This window comes from Boleophthalmus pectinirostris, unplaced genomic scaffold (genome assembly GCF_026225935.1).
Source record: "Boleophthalmus pectinirostris isolate CB_2022bp ecotype Guang Dong unplaced genomic scaffold, ASM2622593v1 HiC_scaffold_2, whole genome shotgun sequence".
NCBI lineage: Eukaryota > Metazoa > Chordata > Actinopteri > Gobiiformes > Gobiidae > Boleophthalmus > Boleophthalmus pectinirostris.
Window position 1 is genome coordinate 18,005,745 of NW_026571152.1, and position 18,537 is coordinate 18,024,281.

Genomic DNA, 18,537 nt, shown 5'->3' on the forward strand with positions numbered 1-18,537 from the left:
TCTTTTGTTAAACATGAACATAACTTCAACTCAGTATTTAGAATTTTAAAATCCATAAAGAGTGATAATGTAATAATGGCTACAAGCTACAAGACAAGGCTTATAATTTATTTATTTACATACATACAAAACCAATGTAACTCACAAACATGTCTGTTAGGCTTTCTTTTTACACAGTTTGACTCGAACACAGACAGAAGGCAGTACATTTCTTTCATTTAAACTTTACACGAGCCCCATAAAATAAGCTGTGTTCCACAATAAAAAGTCAAAAGAATGATTAATTTGACATTAAGGCAAGGCAGGTACACAGGCCAAAGTAATGGAAAATCAGAAGAAAATGCTTCCATTGTAGAGGCCAGCATTTCAGACTGATATTGAAAAGACTGAGACTATGAGCAAAAATAAGCATTCACCTGACATCTCTCCAGTCTTAGTCCTGTAGGATTCGTAAAGGTTTGAAATTCAGATCACACATAAAGCACTTGGTCTGTAATACTGTGGTTTACACCTGAGACATGAATGAACACTTATTTTTACACATCAAGAAACTCGCCTTTTGACATTTAATGAAAAGTTGACAAACACAATACAGACAACACTGGAAGTAATAATACAGAACATCACTCAATGGTAAAAGATATAAAAATGACTATTAAAAATAAATGCCAGAAAGTACGCTTCCATCACGGTCACGGTTTAAAAACATTTGAGTTCACACATTACTTTGACACAAGTTTTTTTTTTTATATATTTTTTGACACTTCAGTTTTTTGCTGAGGGAACTGACTTCAGCGGTCATTTTGATCAGAGCAGTTGTGCCCTTTTAAATTCTGTGCAAACATTCAATGCATATCCATACAGTAAACATTTTTATATGTAATTCATATTTTTATATATATATTTCTCTATTGAACATGACTTCCCATAACGTATGGCAGTACTGTCACACACACTCACTTTGTCCTGCAGACAAAATTGGACACAAAAACTGCACTGCGTTTCAGATTTTTTTTTATGAAGAATGCACACCATCCACTTGATTACCTTTATTCAATTACTGTACGAGTTACTTATATTTACAAAATGACTTCAAAGTCAAATTTTGAAATGTGAGTAATTCCGTGGAAATGTATTGTGCACTTTGTAATTAAAAATCTCAGCCCTGAAGATTTCAAAAAAGACATTAAAAGAGGTATCACTTTGCGATTGTAAGTGATTGGAAAAATACAAGATGATGCTGCTTGCATTTTTCTGTGAATCTATAAACTAATGATGGGCTTGATGGGTTTTTTCTACAAACTTTGGATGAATAATCTCTTAATGGGGTCAAAAATTTTTACACCATGCCTTAGCACCATTATTACAGAGAAATCGCATCTCCCTGCGATAGGTCCAGTACTGATGTCTGTGCATGCTCCACTAAAGGCCACCAAAACGTCCTCGAACCAAGCATTGCATACCTCATAAACAAGTTACATGTGCAAAACCATTGGAAAGAAATAGTACACCACTAATAAAAAGCTTTTAATCCCCTCTCCCACCTCAAATAAACTCAAAAATATAAAGTAAGAGACCTTATTTATGTCAAAGGTCATGCCCTGATCCCCCTTCTAATGCCCAGGCCACAGTAAAGCAGATCTACTTCTATGAGAAATCCTCCGTATGCCTTTTGCTTATAACCGTAATGTATGTGTTAAAAGAGCAACAACATTACAGATATTTTACACTCTGAGCAATTCACACCTCTCTCCTCTGGATGTAGCAGCTCCCTAATTTTTCTTAAGACTGTTGTCAAATGTATGAGTTGTTGAGGTAACTGTGCTTACTTAAATTGTTGCAGAGACCGGTTAGTGTAAGCTTGGCAGTTTAGCCTAAAACTCTGTGCGATGATCTACTCTGGAAAAAAATTGTGCTCAAATTACCATTGCATTTTAAACTTAAAATTAAAAACAAAATTGACTAATGTTTGCTTTTAGCCTTGCTGTTACCTTATCAAAAACATACCTTGAGTTGTGTTTTGTTTTATTTCCACATCTTTGAGTAATGCTGCATTTGTCTCCAAAACTCAAAGAGCTCTGTTCCACCTTGTGATATCATATCATAACTAGAATACCTTTAATAAAATATATGTTTGTTGAACTTTTGTTCAGATGAGATTGTCACATGGAGGGAGTTTAGAAACGCACTTCCTGTAAAACCACTTGATGACATCATAAGGTGGAACAGTGTTTTCAGTTTGAGAGAAGGACACAGCCTAAATGTGCAGGATTTGTGTGTTAAACGTATGAAAGAAGCTAAACACAGTATGTTTTTGATGGGGATACAACAATTTAACACAGATCAAAAATGTGCGCAATATGGGCCCTTTAATATGTAGTTTGAAATGCCATTACCTATTCAAGAGTCCCTGATTTTGCAAGTCTGACGTCCGATTTACACGTGACAACAAAGCCTTAAAAGCAATTTTTTCTAGGGTGGGTGAGGAGAAAGATGAGGACGCTCAGGTATGTGTAACTATACCCTGAAGCTTTTCTTCAAGCAGTTGGAGGAGGTCTATAAGAGTATTTACTAAGGTCAGGGTTAGCTCCTCTGTGTCCGTGGGTTAGCATGACTCCTCCAGAGCATTAACAACCTGCTCTAGGATGTCAGGGCAGTAATCTGCGATCTGCTGGAGAACACAGTTTGCATATTCCTGCAGCTCGGCGCTCTCCTTTTCACACAACTCCAGCTCCCGTTCCAACTGCAAGAGAGAAAATACGAGAACGTAGCATCAAGTCCATCAACAGAGATTTAAGGCCTAGGGCAAGGAGGATCACTTAAGTCTCCCGTTAATATAAATAAAATGGGAAGATTTGATGGGTATCCACTTTAGCATGTGCTGTTCTTGTATGTTATAATTTGATGTTTTGGATGATTGATTTGAGGCTCATTCTACTTTCTGACTGGACAATGAGTCTCTTTTGTGTTTGTCCAATTTGTTTAAATCCAGTTGGTTTAAACCTAAAATGACTCTCTGATCTGAATCCTCACTACCTAAACCCCAGCAGCCAATCATTAATCAGCACATCTGCAGCTGTAGCATATGCTGTCCATGCAATGAGAATGAGCAAAACTTGTGTGTCCTCTATCTGCAGGTTTAAGCACTGGCAAGCGAGTAAAGGAGGTTACATGAAGTTATTTTAATATACTGTAAATGGAAGGGCGCTTTCACACCGCTAGTTTGATAAGTTCGTCCACACCAGGTAATAAAATTGTTATTATGTAACATATATACTCCAGTGTGGTTGGCTTTCACACCTGCAAACCAACCAAAATCGGTCCGATTGACGTATATCCAAGGCTCCTGCGTACAGCGGGTTCGACTGTGTGTGGTACGGGGACGCTGAGGCTCTCCCACACACGGCACGCCAGACCTCTCAGAAACGAGGCCGAGAAGCACTGTCTCACCCAGTGGCCTTACCACGGAGCCCCTCTGTGGGATTCAGATTGCATGGGCCGGTCCCCATCGCCCTCAAGGGAAAACAAACTGAACCAAGAGCTTCTGGTTCGAATTGGAATGTTTGATGCACACCAACTGCTGTTGATGTGAAAGTACCCTTAATTTAAAAATAATCCTATGAATTAATTCCATGTGGTCCCTGCTCCCTCTACATTACACTCAAGCAAAAAACATATTAAGCTCTGACATGCTTTTATTTTGTTTTGGTTTTTTTTTGCTTTGATACTGCTTTCATGAATAGTGCCTATCACCTGTTGGTGTGTCATCTTCTGGAGTTCATCCTCCCAGTTGTCAGGATCGTTGTGGTGGTAGTGTGAAGGGGGCATGAGCTGGCTCAGGATGCTGGGATCCCTCTCATGGCACAGGTCGGTCAGATGGGCAATGTAGAGCTTGAGCTTGCTGCGATTCTGGGACAGGGCTACAACAGGGGGGATCATCTGCAGATAGATAGACAAATACAGACATTACAATGGTATATCAAGAAGGATATAAATGGGACTTAAATGCAGCTTGACAAATGAATGATGGATTTTTAACAAAACATTATGGCTGAAAAAATAATTGCAACTTATCTTAGAACTATTGAAATTTAGGATTAATTTCAATAATATAGTCACCACACTGAAAGAATCACATGCATTTCAGCCGAAGTGGGAAGAGCCAAAAATTGTACTGAAGTATGTCATTTTCAAGTAGAAGTAAAAGAAATACAAGAAGGGGAAATACAAGACAAATACAATTTTTGATTCTCAACATAAAGCTTTTGTCACTAACCAGTCAGTAACCAAAACTTTTACTCAAGTAAGAGTACTTTTACTTCAATACAAATATTACTCAAGTAGGAGTAAAAGTACTTGGAGAAATACAAGTACAGAGTACTTTAAAAATAGTAAAGAGTTTACACAAGAAAATGTACTAGCTACCTCTGCATTCCAGAATATGCTTTTCTATGCTTTAAACTTATACATTTGGCAGGTTTTATATTCAAGTATATTAAATTACCTAAATTAGTCTTGCATTTTACTATCAGATCTCTTTCTGTTTAAAAAAAATACATACAAATACAAATATGGACAGGGTAATGTCTTAAGAACAAAAGGATGCCACTTCTTTTAATGGAAATAACATTTTCAGCCTACAGAGGGTTTAATTTTATAGACACCCTGAAAATCAAAGTGAAATAATGATGTGGCAGGCCAGTCCATTTAGCCAAAATGTAATTGCTGCAACTCAAAATGCTTCTCTATATCTTGTGTGGTCCGTACTTGCTTGTATGCACGTCTGACAACGTTGTGGCATGCTCCTAATGAGACGACAGACAGTGTCATGTGGGATGTCCTTCCATATATGTGTAAGGGCTGAGCTCCTGTAGAGTCTGAGGAGCAACCTGACAGCATCTGATGGACCCAAACATAATGTCCCAGAGGTGCCCATGAGGGCCATTCAATTGTATCAATCCCTTCATCCTCCAGGTACTGCCTGCATACTGTTGCCATGAGGACGGGCATTGTTGTGCATTAGGAGGAACCCAGGAAATACTGCACTAGCGTAGGGTCTGACAATAGGTTCAAGGATTTCATCCTGATACCTAATGGCAGTCATACTGCTATGTTCTAGCCTGTAGAAGTATGTGCATTCTTCCACGGATATGCCTTCCCAGACCATAACTGACTCACCACCAAACTGCTCACGCTAAACAATGTTGCAGGCAGCATAGCGTTTTCCTTGTTTTGTACTGAATTTTTCACATTTATCACAGGTGCTCAGGGTAAACCTACTCTCATCTATGAAAGGTACAGGGCACCAGTGGTAGACATGCTACTTCTTGTGTGGTCTAGCCAGTGCCAACGGAGCTGAGCAGTAAGCACAGGGCCCACTACAGAATGTGGTGCCCTCAAGCTGCCCTCATGAAGACAGTTTCTGATTGGGCAGAGACATTCACACCAGTGGCCTGCTGGAGTTCATGCTGTAGGACACGGGCAGTGCTCAACCTCCTTGGACAAAGGAGCAGATATGGGTCCTGCTGATGGGTTGAGGGCCTTCTACAGCCCTGTCTAGCTCTCCTAGAGTTGCTGCTGAAATCTCCTTGATGCTCTGGAGATTGTGCTGGGAGACACATTAAATCTCCTTAAACATCCGTTCAGAAGTTCCATCCTGAAGAAGTTGGACAATCTGTGTAACTTCTGTAAGGTTAAGAAATGGCCTCATACCCCCAGTAGAGATAATCACAAACCAGCCAAAAAAGACCAAGAGGGAGAAACTTGAAATGTCCACATGCAAAATCAGTCCTATTTTAGGGGTTCTTATTGTTGGCACTCTAGTACACGTGTTATTCATATCCACATCCTTTTGTTCCTAAGATATTGCTCTGTCCATATTTGTATAGATATCCAAAATTAATTTTTCACATTGAGATCTGATGTGTTCCTTTAATTTTTCGAGCAGTTGTAGTTGCAGCAATCTAATTAGCAATTTAATTTTATTGTTAAGCCCTATAAATCACAACATAATTGGCAGCATGTGGACACTGAAAATAACAGAGTGACAAAATCACCCATTTTCATGCATTATTTGTGTGAAAGCATTACCCCGGTTAGAGTAAGCCTTTAGCTGAAAACACTGTGGCTAAGACCATTAACCAGCACCCCACCTGTGTGTAGGTCAACTGTTAGCTGTCAAAAGCAGCAACATGCAAAGAGCTAAGGCAACCATATTAAGACAGATGAGGCTATTTGAAAGGCATCCTCTTAGTTAGTGCATGCAACACAACAGTGACTAGGCCTGTCACAATTATTACTATATCCTTCCTAATTTCAAAGATGTGCCTTTTTTGCAGTAATTGCACTTATTGTTTACTGGGGATTAGGCTCGAAACACTGTATCTGAATTGAAAAACCAAAAAAAAAATATATATATATATATACATTGGGCAAAGTTCTGTCTTTCCTGAAAGGTTTAGAATGATCCTGAGCCATACTAGAACTAGCATGGGATGACATAATAATATTAAAAGAAACGATTATTTTCTGTTGAATTTAAGAGTTATTATTGCGGTATCAAAACTATGCATTAAAGTCAGGACAATACAGGCTGTCGTCATCAGCTAGTCATCTTAGATAACAAACATTAGTATTAGTTGACTAGCAGGACTTTAGCCAACCAAGAATTTCATTAGTCAACTACAGCACTCAGGGATCTACCGAACATAGTATGACAATGCAAACTGTAAAGGGTTGAATTATGAAATATCATGATGCAGTATCATTATTATAAATTAGTCTTCAATATTATCGTTATCAGTATTTATCTTAAACAATGTAACGCACTTTAAAATATGTTTAAAAATGTGACTTGCCCATACTCTCACAGATGCAAATGCACAGAATGGTTACAAGCACAAATGAAATGCAAGAGAAGGATAGATTATCACAAATGAACATGCAACATAGCAAAAAATACTGGTTGTTTCAAACCAAGCTCACCCTTCTGAACAAAAAAGTGAAGAGAGAGGGGAGGAGGGCAAAAGGTTGGCTATGCCCAAATACCCTCCTCATCATCCTATTAGCCATGTGTGTAGCCAATCGCAGCGTTAGGGAGAATATTTTGTTAGTGCAAGTACAGGTTAAGGTTATTTTTTATTAAGACAAAATAGAAATTATTTTTAGATTTGCAATTCCTAATCATATTTAAAAATGCAGATATTATTATAAAAATTTAAAGTTCAAACCTGGTCTGGAGAGGGTTTGTGATTGGTTTGGTCATGGGCAGTTTTTAGATGATCGTCTTCATAGTTGTCTGCCATCAACTTCATTCTGTTCTGGGTCTATGTGATATAGAAAATACAATAAGGACACTCCCAATGATAATCAAAGTAAATGAAATGCAATGCAGTCAAGTCACGCCAGTACCCTCTGTTTTATAATGTGCTGTTGTTTATCTTTGCACTGTGAACAGTATGGACCTTCTTACAGCATGTTCACCTTATTATTTGTGTGGGGTTGGCTGATTTGTGCCAGTTTTTATTTTATGTGAACAGGCACAATAATTAGAGATATTAACCATAAACCATTGTCTCATAAACCCACCCTAGGAGGAGATGTGTCTTGCTTATGGACAAAAATGTCTGTCCACCAATCTTCAGAGAAATGTCTATAGGACCTCAGTTATTCAACAACTTTCTGAATGGTCAGTCCATAAATATACTGGCACCATTTATCTTTGCTAAACTCTCAAATGCTCATGCTACCTGCTGCTTTAACTGTTGCACCAGCCTGTCCTTCTCCCGCTTCAGTAGAGCCACCTCATCCTGGGTCTTCTTCTTCTTGGATGAGGACAACTCCAGCAGTGCAATGTTTGCGTCCTTTTCACTGATAGCAGCCAACAGCGCCTCCTGCCTTTAAGACACACAACAACAATATGGCCTTTTACAACAAAGTAAATAGCTCGATTATCATTTATTATTCATAGTATAAAACTATCCTGCTGACTGCTGGGGTAAGAATAGTTTGACATTTTACAGCCTAAAGGTAGGGATCAATAATGAATCTTACTTCATCTCCAGCACCTCCTCCAGGTGCTTTCTGCGCTCTGCACGGAGGGTTGTGAGATGCGCTTCTTTTTCACACAAGGACTGCTGGGTGGAGGCAAGCTTGGCTCTCATGGACTCCAGCTCTTGTTTGACCTTTTCCATAGCACCCAGCAACTCCTCCATCTGCACAAACACAAAACTGATTTCAAACTTTGAAGGTAAGACTTATGACAAAATAAAGTATAAAGATGCAGGGGTTTGCCTTGCCAATGTCTGCCAAGGAATAAGGAGTATTTGGAGGCAGTGAAGACAATTCATTTTGTGTCCTACAGAAATAAAATTACCTGGCATTTGAATGCAATTTTGAAAAAGCAACTTTGAAATAATAATCTTACTAAGTATTTGTCATGATTCAATTAAAACTAATTTATTTGGGAGCAAGCAAAGACCAGGTAAGAGTGAGAACATAGAAATCATCACAATGGGTGAAGATAACAGCATCACCAGATGGCCATGCACTCTGCTGTGGTGCTGCTGTTATGCTTTTCACCACTGTGAGTGTGACTAATGGAGGTCACATATACTCGTACCTTAGACCACTTAAGGTGGGCGAGGTTGGACTCATGCATTGGTTTGAGTGAATGCTTCTGCGGTGTGTAGCACAAAGAAAACAAGAGAAAGAAAAGTAAAGATAAAAGAACTGAGAAAGGAAAGAAGGTTAAAAGGTAAAGGGGGATGTAAAGAAAAGGATAGAAATACAATCACTGTGCTAGTGTAGCAGAAGAAGTCAATTAATAAAAACTGGTTCTTTAGTACAGCAACATGTTTTAATTCCTGAGATCATTCTTGTTAGTATGCAGGAAGCCTTCTTCTTTTTATGCTGTAATTCAGTGTACCTGTTTCTCCTGGTGAGCCCTGGCAGCCTCCTCTTGTGCTAGAACCATCTCCCGCTCAGCTGTGATTTGAACACTCTCTCTCAGGGCCTCCTCCAGCTCCTCAATGCGCTCAGATTTCTGACGCAAAGTGTCCTACACAATAGCAAAGGGAGAAGAGAGATTTGGTGAATCACAGAGTTGTGCATAATAATAATAACTGTAGGGTGGATCAAAGAGCAGTCCAGCTGAGCTGAGCTTATAGCAGACCTTGACTTGCTGAGAGCTCTCGGACATGTTGTCCTCTCTCTTCCTGGCCTCCTCCATGAGACGAGCGTTTTTACTCTTCTCCACCTGCTCCTTGTGCTTCAGTGAGGCCACTTTCTTTGTCTGGTCCTTCATCTGTCTGCAAAAACACACAAGATGTAGTTCAGAACAATGATTTTCACAAAGCCTTATAAAAACAGTTTAGAATGGGACATTCTTAAATGTAAAAGAACACTCATCTTAGATGGAGATTGGTGTTAAAGCACAAGTCTGTAAACTTTTTTAAAAAACTGTTAAGAGTACTAAAAGAAATAAATGCCTGTTTGCTTTGCTTAATTATTTTGCAATGATATTTCAAATTATAATTGTGATTTTAAGCATATTAAATAAAACTGCTGTGGTTACTCTGGCAGAACATAATATATAACCAGAGTAACACAAACACAAATAAATTGGCAACAAAGGGCATTTATCAGCACATTAATTTTGAAAGGAAAAGTCATAGAAGAACTGAAAGTGAAAGGGTTGTGTTCATTCCAGGTGAGGTCCACATGGATCAGATGAGAAAGGGGTGAGAGTGAGGGGTAAAGAGAGAACTCACTAACCTTGAAGTCATACTGTGAGAATGTCCAAAGAAAGCAATGAAGAGAGAGAAACCCAGGCAGTGAGAAGAAGGTTAAGAACTGTCTCACCAGGTCATAGAGTCAAGGCAATTCAGTGTAAACACATAAAAACATGTCAAATGTATTATCTGTTTCAAATTCAAGAATAATTTAGCATTTCTGAGTGTCAATTTATTAATTGTTCAACCACCTTGTAAAAAAAAATAAAAATCAGGATATCAACAATACACATTTTGCCTGTCCTAGTTTTTGCTTACCTCTCCAACTCGCTGATCTTCTTGTCCTTGTCGTTCTTCTCATTCTCCATCTCCCGGAGGATCTCCAGCAGGCGGTCTACCTCGGCTTGGGCCTTCCCAGAATCCTCTTTGTGGCGAGCGACTTCCTGTTCGAGATTTTTAATGCGCTCAGCCAGCTCTGTGTTAGCCTGAGCCTCCAGGGCAGCTGTCTGGGCCTGTCACATAAATTCCAATTAAGAAGCTGAAAATTGATCTATAAAACACATTAAGGGCGAAATAAGTTAATGAAAAATTATTTAAGAAAATACCCTCTTTAGTTGGCTTTCCAGTTTCAGGCACTCTTCTCTTTTCTGTTCCAAGGAGATTTCTAATGTTTTTAATTTAGAGTCCTTCTTCAGGCCAGAGGAGGCCAGTGATGAAGCATGCTCCTTGAGGTCCAACAGATTAGTCTGCAGATAGTGGACAAACAAAAAAAATCTAAATAAGACTCTGATTCACATTCATATGACTGAATTGAAGATGTTTCTCATTAAGTACCATCTTGGGAAACATTTGGTTGAACAACAAGTGTACAGCAAAGATCAGGTCCAAAACAGATTTACTAGAACTAAGCCAGGTCTCTTAAAAAATAAAGATCTTGGCCCATAAGGCACTACTTGCACAACAGAAAAAAGTAATCCTAGATGGTTAGTACATTCACAATTATCCAAATAAATTGACCCACTAGTGGTGGGTGATCAATTTGAGAACCACTATTCTATAGGATATTAAAAACAGCAAGGAGTAAGTGTGCAGTGACAACACAGGAATTCATCGCTTCAACATACACTGCTACCAGGAAACCACCAAAATACAGGCCTTGGATACAGCTATATAAAGATATAGCAACCCTTTGGTATTTAAACTCACACTTGTTGTTGCTTTGAAAAATCTGTGCCCATATAAAGGTCCAAATTAGTGAAAAGTGGGTAGTAATAATGTTGTGTAGGCAGAATCTATATAAACACAAAATTATCATGCACTTTCTTACCTCTCTATCCGACAGATCGCCTTGTAACAGACTAAACCTCTCCTTGAGCTCCTTCAGTTCTTTTCTGGCACACTCCAGCTCCTCTCCTTTCTCCCGGTCATCGCGATCTCGCTGTTCTTTCAGCCGCTCGATAATGCGCTCCTACAAAAATACACGTGCACATTTTTAGATATCCAATTACAATAACAATTTGGGCCATTAGCTCACAGCGTAGCTCACCTTTTCAGCCAGAGACTCCTCCAGTGTGGTCAGTGCCGTGTCAGTGTTAGAAGTGTCTGCTTGTAAAGACTTGACTCTCTCTTTGAGGCTGCTCATCTGTTTCTCTTTGTCTCTAAGCTGCTCCTGTAGGTTCTCAATCTGAAAAATTATATTATATGGTTATTACATGATATATATAGGGCAATTTTGTTAGTATGAGTTATGGAGTGATTCTCATTATAGATATTACAAGAATTTTACAGTCTCAGTATCAAGCTAATGTCATGATACAATAAATTCAAACTGGGTTTTTGTACTCGATAGCAATTTTCGATACAACAATGATAAAGGCAAAACAAATGCGGCACAACAAAATGTAATTTACAGACAAAAAAATAATTAACAATCTGGATTAGGAGCTGGATTTCCCTATTGATTACATTGTACTATTGTACTATTTAAATGTGATTGTGATGTCATCTGAAACCTAGCAATACTTTAATTTAATATTGCTTTGTTGTCTTTTACTAGTTCTGATAAAGAGCAAGCTCATTCTAAACTACTTAGAAAAGGTCACATTTTGTCCTCAGGCTTACACTACTTATTTTATATCTTCTCTAATAATAATTTCAAAACACTTAAAACCCTTCCCCAGTACAGTACAGTAGAGTAGTCACCTTTTTCTGCAGAACAACAATTTTGCGCTCCTTAACCTCCAGCATATCCTTGAGGTCATGAATCTCCCCATTGAGAGTGCCCTTCTCTTCAGACATTTCTTGGATCTGTTTGCTTTTCTTATTCAGTGTTGCTTCCTTTTCTTCTAAACGCAAGCGCAGTGCATCAACCTAGACAGGAGTACATAAATTTACATTTTAAGAGATTTTTTAAATTTCTGATATAGAATAGCTCAAATGTGTTACTTCTGTCTGTAAGATGGCAGCTCGTTGTTCCTTTGCTGTTAGGGACTCCTTTAGGACTTCGATGTGTTGCTTGCTATCAGAGAACTGGTTCGTTAAAGTCTCCAGCTTGGTTTGCAGACCTAGTAGCTCAGTGTCTTTCCTGGAGAGGTCTTGCTTCACCTGCTCCATCTAACAAATTAACATGACAAATTTAAGTATTAAAATATGCTAGCCAATTATGAAAGCAACCAAGGGAATGTTAATTATAAAACCAATGTGGTGGGTAACCTTGTTTTTCATGAACTTCGTGTGGCTACGGTAGACCTCCATTTGTTTCATCTCTTCTTGGCGTTCTTCACAACTCAAGAGTCCATTGGATTTTAGCATTAGGAGCTCCTCTTCCATGTCTCGCAAGCTTCTCTCCATTGAACTGATTTTGGCATCCTGGATTCAAAAAGGTTTAATTATTAACGATAACCTAAATGAAGTGTTTTCAATAAACTTTTTTCACCTTCATGTCAATAACAGTTTGTAGAGCTTTGGTTTTTGTGGACTCGGGGGTTCCCTCATACCTGCGGTGCAACTCCTGATTCAAAAGTCAAACAACAAATGTAAAAAAAAAAAAGAAGAAATACATAGAATCCTACCATCTCTAATACTAATGTGAACCAACTTCTCTCAAGGATGAAATCTCTCTGTCTCGTTGATCCAGTAAGCTCTCTAGATGATGTCTGTGCATCTCTGCGTCAGCTAGTCTCCTGGTGCGCTCCTGGTCCTCCTCTGATGCCTTGGCAGATGGTCCTGAAACAGAAGGAAGGAGGATGTGGATCAAGAAACAAGCACCGGTGTTATGAGCCCTAAAGATGGGCATATAACTTAACATAATGAACATATGTATATTGTTATCAGAATACTTACAGAGCCCACACCACAAACAAGAAATTGAGTAGTTAAGTTTGGCTACAACATTACAAGTTATTGTGTGTAATCAATGCCATCTTTGACAAAATAATACACTAGTATATCTACAACTAATTCACTAAAAAGGAAATTATGAATGTCCTGATATCCCAAATTCTATACCTTTGCTCTGTAGCATCTCTAGCAGTTTCTTGATGGATTCGTCTCTTGCTCCCAGCGTTTGCTTCTGTGTGTCGATCCTCAACTCCATTTCCTCCAGGGTCTTCCGGAGCAGAAACAACTCTTTGGCTTGCCTCTCATGCTCAGCGTGCAGTCTTCGGTAGTTCTCCTCCGTGGGTTCAGATGTTAGGGCCAGGTCTCGGCCTTGGCTGGCTGGGTCCTGTTGGAGCAGCTGGTTCAAATCCCTCTGGATCCTCAGCTCGTCCTGAAGAGCCTGGACAGTCATCTGGAGGTGCTACAGACATTACAAAGATAAAGCTTTAAGACGCACATCAATCAATAACACTGTGAAAAGGAAGATTTATCCACCAAATGTACCACATGCAATACAGTATATAAATAGCATAATTAGTTAATGTCAATGAGTCTTAAAAATTTAATATTTGCCCCTGAACAGCTCATATCTGATTGTATTACAAAAGAGATTACACAAGATAAACATTGAGCCACAAAAATTTGTTGTGTTCCTAGTAATTATTTTGACAGGACTACTGACATTTTATTGGATAATATTTTTGGAGTAGGCAAAATGAGAAGGCTCAAGCACAGAGGAATGCTCATGCCCATACAACATTATGTATACATCAGATCTACTGTAAAGCGTGCCTGTGAGTGTGTGACAATGATGTACTGATGATTTATTACTTATTACAAATGTAAGAATCAACAGTCCATTGAGTCCTGTGATTGATATTCAGAGAAAAGACACACAGACCAACACAGTCAATGGCTAGTGTTACATTTCGTGCCCAGAGATACAAGTTGTGAAACACAATCGGCCCAGTGTAGTATTGCATTGTTCGTGGCATCTGACGCCATGAACACTTGGCAGTGTCCTGAGCGGCTGTAACCTAGTGGATTGTTACTCTGGTCTGCGTCTGCAAGGGTTTTCATAAGGCAGAACAAAGACACAAGTCAGAGACAGTTTTCCTCCAGCCCCCTCCTGTTTGCTCCTTTGTCACTTTTCCCTGCATACTCCTCACAAAAGATTCATCAAGCTTGCTCATGCTTGTCCTCTTCTCTCACCAATACTCTCACCTCGAATGGCACTCTCCATCACCTTTCCTCTTTCCTCCCCGTGATAAAGGCTGACTCATGGCTGGGACTGTGCCTCTCTGTGCCCTGGCTCTGTACAGGCACATGCACACTTGTATCCAAAAACACACGCATTCTCACTTCTCAGTTCCTCATACTCTCACTTCTCATGTTTGAGCAGGCCAGATGACAATCATGCATTTCAGTGAGCAGAGAAGGGCAGAGTTTACTTAACTTACTTGATGTTCTATAGAAAGTAGTATTCATCTTATAAATAGCAGCATATATGCAAAAGAAAAATATTTTTTATAATACACAGTGCTATGCCCAGGACTGTCAAAAAAGATGACTTGTTTATAGTTGACTGGAATAGATTTCCTTCATATGGCATCACAATATTCTAGAATCCCTATTATTATTATATATTATTATTATTATAGTCTGAAATTGAGCTGGAGGGCAGGTGAAAATTCTAGAACAGAATCTGCTGTTTAACTGCCAGATTGCAAAATGTTTTGACCTTGTTTATGATTAACAACTCTGTTTTTTTCTAAGCCTATCCACGTGAAACTAGCAAACCAGAAACACAGCCTTCTGAAACCCATGGATATGCCCCTGCGCTCTATTTGAAATGATGACATTGCCAAATTCTATAACATGCCACAACTTATTCCTTAACAAAAATAATTCAATTTACTATTTAACAGGACATTGTAAACATGCTTTCTAATGAATCAGGAAGAATCAATGATAAGAGTTTTTTGCTGCAGACCACTCATTTACATTAAAATCACTAGTATACAGAGTAATAAAACCACAAACTCAATTGTAGTTGTATCTCCATCGACTAAGGGCATGTCTTTAGGCTAAGGCAGCAATTAGCCAAATGTGTGTGTTTGTTTTAGCAGGGCTCCCTTTTACATGTGTGTTGCATGGGAGGAGGCGGAGGATGCTGGTAGATAACAGGCGACATCTTTAAATTACAGTTTCCCCTGATTAGCTTAACTGGGCATAACTCCATGGTGTGATTCTGTGACTCGACACAAGTGAAAACACAAATTATACAGTTCTGCCCCCTCATTTAAAACAGTTAAGAGAGAAACAACTGCTAGACAGCACATACATAGTCACACATGAACAGCTAACTCTGTACTACAACCAAAATACTATTTAACTGGGTAATGGTGACATACAAATTATGCATAGTATAATTTTCTTTTATGATGTTACGGGGAGACTCTTGTTGGAGATGTACTTCAGCCTAGTATAGCATCTCATTTTTTTTCCTTCCTGTAGCCCACACTGAAATGAAGTGTAAGATCACCCCAGCCTTATTTCACTATATTATAGTAAGTTTGGAGTCACATCAAATGTGTCAAGTCTTACCTGTGCTTCCTCTTGAATAACACGATATTGTTCCTTCCATACTGAAATCTTGGAAGCCTCATCTTTTCTTAGGGCCCGCTCCTTTTTTAATTCTGGACTCCAGAAGGTTTTAATTGAATTCATGGATGAGCTAAGCTTGCTCTCTTTGACCTCAACCTCTCGTCGTAACAGGTCATTCTCACGAAGAACCTGAGAGGAGAAGTGAGAAGAAGGTTGTTGTCATATTCTCGTAAAGATTGCCATTCAGCAAAGTGAGGAGAAAAAGAAATGGCGATATACCTCTTTAAGCTGAGCTTGTAGGTCCAGTATGGTGTTGTCTCTGGCTTGCCTTAGAGAATGGGGCACAGTAGAGGCCATGTGGTGGTCCCCAAACGCCAGAGCATCACCTCCCATCATCCCAGCTGGCAGCACAGCATTAGCAGGCACTGTGGTGGAAATGTTAGGAGTACTTGCAGCCACACCACCACTACCGCTACTCCTGGCACCATACGTCACCCTTGGCCGTCCTATAGTGGTTATTGTGCTTCCACTCTTTGGAAGATGGTCTCCTGCCATGGCCACTTCATTGTCACTCAGATACATAGGACCAGAGGTAGCATATGCAGCATTGAGGGACTGAATATTCTCCATGGAGAGTGTCTTTCCACCGGCTCCACCAGGTCCTCCTCCACTTCCTCCAGTACTGTTTGTGCGCCTGTGTCCCATACGAGGGGATCGTGGGAGGCGTGGGGACCGGCCTGAGGCCTGACCTGTACTACCTCCGTCTCTTCCTCCACTGTGGTTAGCATCTGCCCTGCCAACAGAGCGAGCACTGCCGTACATGTTTGAGAAGTTTGTGTATGGGGCAAGACTAGTAGATGTTTTGTCTTATTTGATTAAACTTGACAGATATGCAAAGGGACTTTTGGCACTACTTTCATGACAAAAAATACCAGTATTCCTAATCCAGTAAGCGTAATTATTTCCTTCCGATCTGCAATAAAACAAAGACATTCAATTATAATTTAGACTATTCAGCATAGTACATTTTTTGTGCAAATGCTTCATGCTACCCCTTTATGTAAAATTATGCAAATGAAAAACAAAAGTATGTCATCGGGGATGAGGACAATGTCTTTTCAGTCACAAGTTTTAAGTGTTTCATTGTGGAGATGGTCTGGTGTTCCTGTCATTTAAATTGTCTGCGTGGCTATGCTAGCAGCTAACCTGACCCGGTATTCTTGCAAAATGCAGCAAGAATAAGAATCGATTTAATTATATTTTATCTCATTAGTAACAAGTTCACATTTGTGACAGAGTATGACCTGAAGTGTGACAAATTTACTAAATCCTATATGATTTTCCCGGGTGCTGTCGGTAGCATGGGAGGGGTAAAGAGGGGATAGTTCATGGCAAAGCTGGGAAAAAATATCCCGATTTGTAAAATTCACTACATCCAGTGATCACGGCAAATGCACTAAAATTGTGAACCCCTTCACAGTGACACAGTTTATACATAGAAAAGTGAAACCATTGACAAAAAGAAGACTCATGTCTCTTTCGCCGTAGTTGTTTTAGAGACACCCATATCAAACCGTATCATTTTTCTTCTGTAGGTAACGGAGACTCGTTTTCAGCTGAGCTTTTCTGCAACTAGCATTAGGCCTTGAGGCTTATAAAGCGCCCGAAGAACACAGCAGATGTCCAGTAATGCATCAAATCACTAGTATAGCATTAGCTCACCACAATTTATAGAGGAGAGTCCATCCGATTTACGTAGTCAAGTCGAGCCTCTATTTTTTCTCGCTAACACAATAGCGAATGAAGAAAATCCGTTCACATAAACTAGCTGAACGATAACTTCTTCGTGCTCCGAAATGAGCCAAAATTGGTTCCCCTGGTCAGGTAAAAATATGTTGCAGTTATTCTCATTTTCGCTTAGATAATTGAGGGTGGGCACCAGTTTTTCTCATCGTTTTGCAGTAGCGATAGTGGCCCAGAGGAGAGCCAGGCGCCTCAGTGACGTCAAGACTCATTTTGCACGTTCACGCTGATCGCCAGTGGTCGCCACGCTTACCATGCGCGCTCACGAGAGGGCTCTTTTCTGAATGTATATCACCCATGGATCTATACCACCTGAAAATGGTATGTGGCAGTATAATTTATGGTTAAAAGGAAATGGTTAGGATTGGGCCTGGTTGTGAGATTAGGTTAAAAGGCCTGGATGAGAGTTATGAACTTTAAAATCTAGCCTAGTATCAAAACTGTTCTGTTTAGCTGTTCATTTCACTGGAAGGGTTTTTATTCTTTACTCTATTATCTGTACTATATCAAACTTTTTTGAATTACTCTGTTACAAATTGTGCTATAATATAAACTTACCTTGTTTGCCTAAAGCACTACTGAATTTTTTAAAGAAATGTGTGAAAATATAGCTGTGGGAACATAGGCAGGCTTACACTGCCCCAAGATTTGTGGCATTATTGGAGAAAGTAGTAGGACCAAAGTGTAACTCACATACTGAAAGATATGCATGACAAACTGCTGCCGCCAGTCGGCACTGTTGACCGTAAAACGTATTTTCCCAAACCCTGTTTCAATAAGGCATACTGAAGCTGCGCACAATTCGACTCAGACTTCGTTAGGTTCCAAGATGTTTAAAAATAGGTCTAATAAATAAAATCTGAGCAAATCTGAACTCATTAGTTCAGAACATTAGTACAGATCACCTCACCTCAATATCAATCATCTAATAATTATTGAACAAATGAATTAACTTTATAATTTAGGATAAAATCCCTATTTCGAACTTTTTCACGAGCTGTTTACCATTGGGTCTATT

At 39.3% G+C, this 18,537-nt stretch overlaps 1 protein-coding gene across 1 annotated transcript; it reads right to left on the bottom strand.

The window, feature by feature from the left end:
• Positions 1-94: 94 nt before the first annotated feature.
• On the bottom strand, positions 95-17,706 carry erc1a (ELKS/RAB6-interacting/CAST family member 1a). Its single transcript, XM_020932121.2, has 20 exons — positions 17,439-17,706; positions 15,996-16,689; positions 15,717-15,905; positions 13,239-13,530; positions 12,829-12,956; positions 12,667-12,741; positions 12,444-12,599; positions 12,177-12,344; positions 11,934-12,101; positions 11,278-11,415; positions 11,059-11,199; positions 10,337-10,477; positions 10,050-10,243; positions 9,173-9,308; positions 8,927-9,058; positions 8,053-8,213; positions 7,749-7,896; positions 7,230-7,325; positions 3,754-3,939; positions 95-2,743 (listed from the first exon to the last, which is right to left on the bottom strand). Exons 2-20 carry the CDS (start codon positions 16,536-16,538, stop codon positions 2,606-2,608), a joined length of 3,330 nt encoding a protein of 1,109 aa, XP_020787780.1. The 5' UTR covers positions 16,539-16,689; positions 17,439-17,706; the 3' UTR covers positions 95-2,605.
• Between the last annotated feature and the right edge of the window lie 831 nt (positions 17,707-18,537).